The 11,278-nt window shown below is 29.5% G+C and overlaps 1 protein-coding gene across 1 annotated transcript; it reads right to left on the bottom strand.

Moving 5' to 3' along the window:
- Positions 1 to 476: 476 nt before the first annotated feature.
- LOC145833192 (uncharacterized) lies at positions 477 to 11,068 on the bottom strand. Its single transcript, XM_082940391.1, has 10 exons — positions 9,920 to 11,068; positions 9,387 to 9,569; positions 8,919 to 9,125; positions 8,551 to 8,660; positions 7,327 to 7,436; positions 5,460 to 5,518; positions 2,235 to 2,360; positions 1,546 to 1,728; positions 1,027 to 1,411; positions 477 to 655 (listed from the first exon to the last, which is right to left on the bottom strand). Exons 1-10 carry the CDS (start codon positions 11,066 to 11,068, stop codon positions 477 to 479), a joined length of 2,691 nt encoding a protein of 896 aa, XP_082796517.1.
- Between the last annotated feature and the right edge of the window lie 210 nt (positions 11,069 to 11,278).

Below are 11,278 nucleotides of genomic sequence, written 5' to 3'. Positions count from 1 at the left end.
AGGCCGCATTTATTTCAAAATATTTGTAGTAATCAACATAAAAACTTTTTTTAAACTACAATGTGATAAAGTAATATTATATGTATATCATATTACATGTATATTATATTATATGTATTTACAGTAATATTTACAGTAATATTTACAGTAATATTATATGTATATTATATATATATCAAAGACACTGACGAGGTCTTTGACCGAAACTTAGTTTGCAAAATAAATTTTTAAAAGAATTAATATATGTGATAAAGTAAGCTATATTAGTGCACTAATAATGAGAACTTATCAAATTAAAAGCCTAATTGAAAGTTTTAACCACAAAAACATTTGTTACTGCTGTTTTAATGAAAAATTATACTTTAAGCTGAAAAATACCTCGAAGGCCGCATATTCTGGCTTTGAAGGCCGCCTTTGGCCCGCGGGCCGCAGTTTGCCGACCCCTGCCTTAAAGCACATTTACAAAAAACAAGTTACTAGTAATATACTTCAGTTCCTGACAACTGGCCGTAGTTTTGCGACTTGATGGACTCGTTGAAGCTGAACTTTCCATTGCTGTGCTGTTGAGTGACTGGGTTGACGAAGTACTGCAGGGTGGGATCCAAGTACTTGGTGCATTGCTCGGAATATTCAGTTTTTATCTGATGGACTTCTGCTGAAGAGTAAGAGACATTTTTTAAAATTAATGCAAATTTAAGCTAAAAATCTACCAGTTTATTGCAACATTTTGTTCAAATTAATTTCGGACAACCGTCCTTCATCAGTGAACTTTAAAACTAGTAGAACTAAACACATACATGCAACAAAAAAATAAATAAAAGTTAAAAAATATATTATGACGTAGTAGTTCAAAACTGTCCTGGACCGATTTGCGAATTATTTATAAATCATGTGTAAGGTTGAGAGATATATCGAAATTAAAGATAAAGTTGTTTGTTTATTAAAGTACAAAAGAATAAGAAGGCCGTTGTTCGACCTATTAAATAATTGAATCCTGAGTTTACCATTAGCATCACAGCAGCTTACCTCGCCCTTCGAGCTCTATGTGCTTGCCAAAATCGTACAAATCCGAGACCTCCATGTTGTCTATCTTCCCGCTGTAGTCGCCCACGTAAATGTCCTCAAACTCGCCGACGTTTGAGTCCAACGAAGGACCGTCGAGGTTTTCCGCTCTTTGTTGCTCACTTTCGATTTGATTTCCTATTTGCAGTTGCGCGTTCAACTGCTGGTTGATGTCCTTTATAAGGCAGTCGTTGGTTCGATTTTGATATTGGATTTTTTGTTGCTCTATCTGCGTGTTGGCTTGCCGTGAAATTTCCAAGATTTTCTGATGCGTAGCCGGACAGTGTTTGTTGTCTCGCTCGTAGCTTCCATATGCGTTCAGCTCTTGTGTATGATGCACAGTTTGCTGCTAAACACAAAACTAATTAAGAACCGTATTTATTAAAACAAAGCAATTTGCTAATCAATAAAAACAACAAAGTTTTCAAATACGTCTTTAAAACTAATATTTTTATTAATGAAAGTTATATAGCTATAACTAACACTGTTCATGTTAGTTGTAGGTGATCCATTGTTTACAAAAGTGTTATTTTTTTGGTTATCAAGAGGTTTGTTAAACAATCTTCTTAAACTACTCTCATTACTCGATTGACTGAAAGGAGGCAAGCTTCGGTTTTGTTGATAAAAACTTTGGTTTTGAAAAAAAGTGTGCTGCTGAAATTGACTCTGAAATATTTGATACAACCCTTATTGATATATTAATAAGTTGTTAATTTTAATACTATATCATTTATTAGTTTTTATTTCACCAAATGGTTTTTCCAAAAGCACAAAGGAAACTTAAGATCGAAACTTGTCTGTAAAATAGTTTAAATAAATATTACAAAGAAATTATCAAAACAGATTTAATCTAAAAGTAAAAGCATTTAACAGTTTAAAGTTTGTTAACTTCTGAACGTACACAATGCAGGTTTTAAACTGTAAAACTTAAAAAAAAATTATTCAAATATCAAACTTAAAATATATACAGTGAGCTAAACTTTATTATTAAACAAGACTAGATTAAAAATCATTTGAAAATTTTGAAAATGTAATAAGTTTTGGTTTAAAAAGCATTTATATCATTTATAAGCACAAACAATAATATTTATTAACAAAAAGTATTGTTTTCTATCATAGTATACGTTAGAAAAAGAATAATATTAATAATTCATAAGCAAATAGCGTATTGCCTGAGAAACTTGTGCTTCTGAAATCATTTGGTGCTGAGGTATTGTTCCTTGTAAAGACTGAAGACTTGAATTTGATTGGCTGAAGCTTGCATTGTTATTGTTTGATTGGTAGTTGGAAGCTGGTATCTGTTAAATAGGTTCTAGCACAAGTTTTGAATTATAATTTTTAAGATCAAGACATGCTACTACGTACAAAATGCGTCCGAGATACTTATTGTTTCGCCAGTTAAGTTGTAGGTAGTTTTTTTCAATCAAAAAGTATGTTTTGTTATTAAAATTTCTTACAACAATTGTTTGGTAAACATTTAATCCAAATAATCACTGACCAAGCTGTTTGTAGAAAAAAACTGGAAACCATTTGTTTATGTTTAGCCATTATAGAATCTTGCAAAACTATAAACTTTGAAGAAAAATATTTGTTAGAAAATACATTGTAAAGATTTACAATAGGGTGCTTTAGTAAATAGAAGACTAACTCGTATCTAAAACTACTGTTTTGCAACTAAAATGTTCTGTTACATCAGTATTATTAACTTCATATTTTTAGCAAACTTTCAAAAACGACTATTTCGAGGTTATTTTTAATCTTATGCTATTTTAAAACTAATCTTAACCACAATTTGTGATTTGAAATATACAAAATAAACTACTTTTGGAATTTAAGGTTTTTAAAATTAAGCTTTTAGTCGTTTAGAGGTTTTTAACGTGTTTAAAAAATACTTAGTTAGGTTGGCCTTAAAAATGAGACTTAAGTTTTACGTTTAAACTGTTATAAGTTATTTGAACCATTTCAACGTAAAACTAAAGTATGTTTTCTAAATTAAAAAAAATTGTTTACACCAATAAGCAAACATAATTAACAAAGATTAAAAAAATATTTTGACAATAAATTGTAAACAAGTCAAGTTAAGAAACTACAGTATGCAAAATAAAGTTTATAACTTTAATTAACAGTTTATGTTTACAACAAAAAACAAAACGCCGGTATGATAACAGATTTGAAAAGTTAAAACTACTAATAACATCAATAAACTTAAAAAAATTCTCTTCAACACAAAAGAAGGACTTGAATATGTCAAACGTGTGAATAATGAATTAGACATGTAATTTTCCGCAATTAACATGACACTTTGCATCATCAAAATAATCATGTACTTTGAAAACACTTGTAAAAACATTTGTAATGGCAATTGCGTTGGAAGCTTAAACAAGTTGGCTGGCAACCTCAAGAAATTGCTAAACTCTTTCACTTTTGCTCGGCGCAGGAAAAACCCGCTCTTTTGTTGAGCGTGTGGAAAGTTTATCAAATATTTATGAGAAAACCGGCCGGTAGGTAGTTACGTCACAATGAAACGAAAACTTTTGCGCAACGAACCTACATGACCTACATTTTAACAACCGAACCGGTTTGAACCGGTGATCGAAAGTTTTTTAATCTGCCAACGTTTGTATACAGTTTTGTAACTGCAGTTTTATCTTAATTGTAAAAAATGCTATCGTTTTACAATTATATTCTTAAATTTAGTAGTTGTTTAATGTTTATATAGTAAGAAATTTTAATCTTTTAAAACTAGCTTGAAGTTTTTTAAATAAAACTGTAAAAGATAGTATTTTTTATTATTTATACAGGGTTAAACAACTTTTTGTACTGTTAAATTCAATATATTACTAAGGACATTAATGAATTTTTAAGTTCACTTTAGTTTATAAAACTTGAACAGTTGAACTGCAATATTAGTTTTTCTCATAAATTTTAGCATTAATGTTCAGTAAAAATGTAGACTTTGAAAAATGCTTAATGTTCGTTCGAACTCATTTGAACTGGCAGCTATGTTGTACAAGTCGGTTCATTTAAAAGCTTTGTTTTAACTAAATACCTGTAAGTCATGTCGGAGTACAATAAAGGGAATGTTTGAAAAATAGTAAGTAGTTTGCAGTTTTAATAGGATTTTGTGTTTGTAGAACAAATTAAGTTAAACTGAAAATCAGAGATACAAACGTAAAAAAACATTTTAAAAAGTTTTCTGAACAATAAGAATAGATGATAAAGAAAACTTAAATTTTTCTAATATAGATTTCTTAAAAAGCTATAACAAACCAAAAATGAATAAAAAAAACTTTTAAATTAGCTCAAAAAACGAAACATTGATACTTATTTTCAAACTTTTTATTTGTTTTTCAAGATAATTACAGTTGACCAAAACTTATTTCCCTAATTAGCTTAAACATCCGATAAACGCTTTGATAGAAGAAACAATAAAACTTGCAGTATTTTAAGTTTTTATTTCTATCCAAAAGAAAATGCAAAAACAAAACTGCTGCTATCGTTAAAAAATATGTTTTTTACAAAAGTAAGTTATGGAAAGTTAAAAAAGTCAAAATCACAATACTGGGTTGTACAAAAAATTTATCTGTAAAATTCGGCAGTGGCAATGTAGGTCGTTTCTTGCACGTGCATGCGAATGTAAAATACGTGTAAGTTCAAATGAGTTTGAAAAGTTGCACGCTCGCAAATGCTTGATAAGTTGGAATAAGTTCGCCTGTACTTTTTTTTTTTATTTAAGCTTAAAAGAAAATTTTAGACTATAAATAGTTTAATTAGTTTCGGAATAAGTTTTGCACAACTTTAAGTTTAATGCGGTATTAAATCTATTATTTAATCGATATAGATATTAAGACAAGTTTATGCCCTTAAACTTAAGTTTTTTTTTTATTTGTTTGTGAAGTTTGCAAAACTTTTTTTATTAAAACATATAATAGATTTAAATAAAAAAAATACTGAAAGAAGTAGAAAATTAAACATTTTCATTGTAAACTTAATTTAACAGAAAATTTAAAATAACAAAATTTATAAAGTAAAATTATTATTTAAAGTGCACTATTAACTGCTAGTTTATATAGTTGAAAACTAAAGTTTTTTAAGTAATAAAACGTTATTAAAAAACCATGGTACCAAGCTGTAATACCATGGTGGTCGTTTAAAGCATAATTTTTATTTCATGCTCTGCTTACTGACAATGCTACTCAATAAAGGCGTTGAAATATTGAAACATTACTGGTAATTCTGGTTAGTTTTACATTGACCTAGTACTGACATAAACTTATTGTATTTTATAACTTACTTGTCGCAACTTGGAATTTTTTTTTGCAAATATTATAAATTAAACTGTAAAGTTAGGCGTATATTTTATAAAAATCTGTATTCAATTTTAAGGTTTAACTAACGTAGGTTGTAGTTGAGGCGGTGTTGTATGGATGGAAAGATCTTGAATGTTGTGGAATATCTACAAACAGATAAATATGACGAACGACTAAATACAGAGAAACTTTAAATGTTTAATTACTGAAATATAAATATTTTTTAAACTAATCAAATGTTATACAGAAATTTATGGAAAAATGATAAATTTTTAACAGATTTTTCATTATATATTATATAAAGTTATTTAAGTACTTATTTAAGAAAAAGCTTAAAAATTATTTTAATGTGTTTTACAAACAGTAGTACCAACAAAAAGTTAAATGCAATAAAAAAGTACGAGTTGTTAATAATTTTAAGTATTTTTGAATAAAATTTACGTGCGTTTTAAGCCTTTATTAGTTTCCAGTTTACATAACAAACTGCAAACAGCTCAAACAAAATCGCTGTTCAACCAATCAGATAAATTTCAACCACGTGTGCAGTTATATAAATTCTCTCTCATATTTAGGTCAAACCGTTCTCTCGAACGTGCGGGTCAAACGAGTGCGTTTCCAGTTTGTTTTGTTGCGTCACGAGAGCTTTGTCAATCGCGAAAAGTAGGGCATTGAAGTTTTTTGCGTTGGAATTTTTCCAAAAGCCTTGTGAATTTTCCGCTAACTATTATCAGCTTAACTACAGCTATTTTGGTATGTACAAACGTTAAAGCTTTTAACAAGTGTAATTTTTTTTTGATAAGCAAAAACTTAATTTCTATTTTTATTTTAAGTGTCCTTAATAAAACCGACCAAACTGTAGAATTTTTATGGTATATAAAAACTAAATCAACACAACAACTTTGTTTTTAAGAAAAGTTTAGCAAATAAACTTTATATATTAACAAACGCAACTTTAAAATATTCCACAAAGCGTAAACAATTAAACAAACAAAACAACTAAACCATAAACAAGTGTTATATACTAAACAACCTTTTTGTTTTAAGATGTAGCGAAACTTGGTAACAGTAAGTTATTAATTTATATCAAATCGATTTGTGTATAACAGTTTAAAGAAACAAAGCTTAACTTTTACTTAAATCTACAAAGCCACCTTATCGATAACAAGTTGCAAGTTTTTATACTTCAAAAAAGTACAACAAAACACGTCGTAAAGTAGATTTATAGCATTACTGCTTACTTAATTTTTTTTAAAGCTTTTAGGTAATAGTATGATGTTAAACAGTTTGTACAAACTGCGAAAAAATTAAGTTTCTGTTTATATAATTAGTTTCAAAGTGTCAAAAAAGCATAGAAGCTTTAAGTATGTACAGAAACTTTATAAAAATAAATAAACTATATTACTAGAAGTTTAAACTTTTACTATTTGGTGCTAAAATCTATCAGTAATGTTTAATAATTTTTAAGCAATAAAGAGTTATAAAGTTTAAAACTGCAGTTACAAAATACTTTAAACTAATATATAACTAATTTAAAAATTAACTATATAACAGTTTTTGTTCTTCTTCAAAAACTTATAACATTTAAGAGTCAAAAAAATAACAATGTTAAAGCATTCTATTAAATAATGTTTCTACAGAAATGATAGTTTGGTCAGACTTCTATATTTTGAAACGCAGCTTTTGGAAAACTGCGGTCCGTCAAACTAAGTTTGATGATGATAATCATAGTTTAAAGTTATGTATACTATTATTATATATGTATATATTTTTATTTATATGTTAAGTTAATGTAAAAATATACTTTAGCTTATTTGGTAGTTAGACCTTTATAAAGAGTTGCATACAAAAGTTGATATTGATAAAATAAGTAGTTTATTTGAAAATATTTGTTTTTTTACAAATGTATTTTTTGATATTTACAATAAAAACGGTTCTTAATAGTTTTTACTCTAACCCGCTTGGCTAAACTGTTCATTTGTAGTTTCCATTGCTCCATTACCTCCAGAACAAAACGATTGGCATGGGGACGAAGCAATTGTACTCAAAACTGATTCTTTGCGTATTCTAACAATAACGATGAGTATTATTTTTGATTTACACTTAGTTACTTGTATAACTTACAATCTTGTGAAAACGTAAGTGTAAAACTTTGAACTTTTGTTTTGGTTATTGTTAAAGTTTTATTTTTGTTGTACACTTGCTTATATTGTATTCTATAAAAATTTAACCAACGTTCTTAAGTTTTCTAAAAATTAGTAATTTAAATTAAATAGATTTATGCAAATTTTATATTTTATTCGCGACCGGTTTCGGTGGCAAGAGATTGCGACCTTTTCAAGCAAAAATAAAATATGAAACTGCATGTAACAATGTTAGTTAATTATACTGTTGTTTAAAAACTTATTCATGCGTGAAGAATATAAACAAAAACAAAAATGTTGCATATTCGAAAATTCAAGCATATCAGAGTAATTTGTAATTTAAATTAATAAATTAAAAGATGAAAACTTATGTTTCAAATTTCAATATTTTTTTCAAATACTAAAACTACATAATAACAAAAAGAAAGTTTATAATCTAAATTTATATAATAGTGTTCTGATTACATAAGAGTACTTCTTGTAAAATTTAAAAGCGTACTTAAAATGAAAAATAATAGTGATTAAGAAGAAATGTATGTATTCTATACACTAAAGTTTAGCCTACTAAGATTTTTATAAGAATATTAATAAATGAATATGATATGAGCTACAAATATGACACAACTATGTTTGCAACTTATTTTCTGTTAGTAAACATATTACTATAGTTGCTTTAATTATTTGTTCGAAGTAAGTTTTGACAGTGTTGTTTTTCTTATTTTTTATTTTAGTTTTAAAGTAAAAACTTGAAATTTATGTAATCTCGATTAAAACTTCGACAACTAAGAGACAATATTGTAAATAAGCTTAAATTTTAAAAATTATATAAATAAACTAGCATTTATTACAACAACTGTTATATATGTGTTATCAATATTTTTTTTGAAATGTGCATTTTAAATTAAAATAGTAAAACTTGAGGTTATCTTCTAGAAAGCATTTATAAAATTCACAAAAGTTACAACGAAAAGTTTTGTGATTGGAACTGAGCTATTTATTATTTTTACTTATCTTTTATTATAACACATGAGAAAAACCTGTAATCTTTGTAGTTTATAGTTTTAAAGTCTGCTAAATCAGCAGAAGAAGTCAGTATTTGATTTTTCACATGTTTTTGTTGGTTTTTCTTTTTTCTGTCTAAAACTGTCTGTAATAATGGTTTTAGAATTCAACTTTGATTTTTCGTGGTGCATCGAAGTTAATAATTCAAATAATTAATCCTGTTTTTTAAAACCTCAACTTTAAAAGATATTTTATTAGTTTCAGGTTAAAATAAACTATACTTTAAAGTAGTGAAAAAATAAGTAAAAAACAAACGGTTGTAGTTTTTTGTTCAAACTAAGGCATCAAAGGTTTAAAAAAATTATTCAAGAAGTGGTTTGCTTGCACAAAATAAAACTTTAACTTTTTTTCTTATCCTTCCGCTTTCCTTCCTGCCCCTCTTCCTTCCCAAGCAGTCTTCTTTCGGCCTGATCTGCTTCGGCTGCCTCGTCCTCGTGGGCTTGCACTTCTCCGCGCTGTAGTTTATCGTCCACCACGACGACTTTCCCGTTCCTTCGTTCTGCACCCTTTTGAACCGCTGGTGGAGCGACAAGTTGTGACGAATGGAATTCTAAAATACGTATAAAAATATGTTAAAGAGTTGAGTAGAGTTCAAAAAATTTGTGAACATGATTTTTTTATAGCGATTTTGTCTAACACGAGTTTTAAAAACGCAATGAATAACGTAATAATGCAAAACATTAAAAAAATCTTATTTAGTTTTGCTAGTGACACACTGATATGCATCACAAAGTAAATGCCGAGGAAGCGTCAAACCCAACATTCACTGTTGAAACTTTTTCTCGAAACAACTTTTATTGTGACGTCATACCTTCCACCCCGCGGACGAGTTGCTCTCCCCCTTGTCGGCGAACCACGCCACGTTCTTCACCACCCAGTCGTATACCTGCGCGAGCGTCAGCCGCTTGTTGGGCGAGGACTCGATCGCCTGGCAGATGATCTCCGCGTACGACTGGTTGCCCCACGGGTTCTTCCGCGACGCGGGCTTCTGCGGCTGAAATAAAGTTTGGTTGATGTAATACTGCAGTTATAATACACAACAAAAGCGAGTTGAAATTTCGACTTAGTTCGAGAAGAATTTGTTAATGTTTGATTTGTTCTGAAGGTCCAGAACATACCAAGAACATTTTTATGTATAGTGACAACTTTTATTTTTAGTCTTCAAACTAGACCAGCCTACTGTCAATTTTAACTAATCGTTAACTATACGAAGAATTGCGTACCGTAAAATTGTACCATCAAATATGGTTAAAGTAAAATAAGAACGGCAGACTAATAGTTTTTCCTCTAAAGCAGAATAAAAAGTATATACTTTGTTCTTGTTAATGAAAAAGTTGTAACAACCTTGTTTTTGGTATAAAAGCTTCCCTCTTTTTTCTCAATTTTTCGTGTGTTCGTCGTCGAACTTCTTTCTGCTCCTTCATCAAAAAGTCTTTCGCTTGACATGAATATGTCGTTCAAAATTTTGTCGTTGCTGGCGGACGAAATAAAACTTATGGACCTGCTTTTTTCACCACCATGTATAGAACTGTTCCTGCTGTTTAAAATAGTTTCACTGCTGTGCCGAGTCTTACCGTTAGTAGCGGATGACAGCCCGACAACATGGCCGGTTTCAGCGTATTTGGGCAAAGTGGAGAAACTGAAAAGCTCACTGGACTTAGTTAACGCTTTGCTGTTGATCGTAGTATTTGCATATTGATTGTTGTTTTTTGGAATTTTTTTCATGCTTTGCTCATTGTTGAGGGTCAGGCCATCAAAATTAGTTTTGTTTTTTGTAGGGCGCCCCGTGTGGTTAAAGCTTTTGTTGCTGTTTGTAGTAACTTTGTGTTGTTGACCCACTCCAATGCTGTAAGATATGTTTTGGTTTTTATCGTGGTTTTGGTTTGAATAAGTTGTATTATTCTCAGTGGAACTGATACACTTACTACTGATAGATGAATTTCCATTCTTTTGCTGAGGCTCGGCATTCATTGAGGGAGCATTTCCAAAATGATGATTGGTCTCTATGGGGCTCGACTCGTTTGAAAAGTTTTCCTGATACTGTGACATCATAACAATATCTTCAGGAGAAATAGCGACTTCAAGCGACGGAGACCTGACCTTGTTTTTATGCACAGAATCGAAAAGTTCATGATTTTCTTGTGGACTAGTTGCGTTTCTATGTAAATACTGTGGCGGGTAATAACCTCTCTCGGTTAAAGTGTCATAAATATCAGGGTCTTTGTTCGTAGCAGTAATATTTGGAGTTTGGAAAAGCATTGAGGTATTGTTTACGGTGTTGTAGTTGTCTTCGAAAACCTTAGAATGAGTCAAATCAAAGTCATAGTTGGATGTTTGCATGGAATTTTCCTCGAATTTCAACTTGTTTTCATTGCAGTTGTTCAAGCTCTCAATAGGCGGTAGCGGTTCAAACTGGCTGCAGTGATTTGTGTTTTCTTTTAGTTCGTTTTTTGTAATTGCCCTTTCGTTATAAGGGTCTGATGGATCTTCCATATACAAATTGATTATTACTTAATCAGCTTTAAATTTATTAGCATTTTTCTGAAAAGAGAGATATATAATTAAGGAGAATATAACTGTAAATAGTTTTGGTTAACGAAATGTAATAAGTTAAAATTAGAGTTTTCAAATACGATGCATACAACTTTGCAGTTACATGGAAATTCATTCGAAAAGACAATTCGAAACCTTATAAAAACTTAA

This window comes from Thalia democratica, chromosome 4 (assembly GCF_965202585.1).
Source record: "Thalia democratica chromosome 4, ktThaDemo2.hap1.1, whole genome shotgun sequence".
Lineage (NCBI taxonomy): Eukaryota > Metazoa > Chordata > Thaliacea > Salpida > Salpidae > Thalia > Thalia democratica.
Note: the sequence above shows the minus strand (reverse complement) of the source record. Positions and strands in the feature narration are given on the sequence as shown.

Coding starts and splice junctions, on each gene's coding strand:
- LOC145833192 (XM_082940391.1), bottom strand. CDS start 11,068: ATGGAAGATCCATCAGACCCTTATAACGAAAGGGCAATTACAAAAAAC. Junction 7,437..8,550: donor ATAAACTACAAAGATTACAG/GTTTTTCTCATG, acceptor CGTTATTGTTAG/AATACGCAAAGAATCAGTTT. Junction 656..1,026: donor CATAGAGCTCGAAGGGCGAG/GTAAGCTGCTGT, acceptor CTTACTCTTCAG/CAGAAGTCCATCAGATAAAA.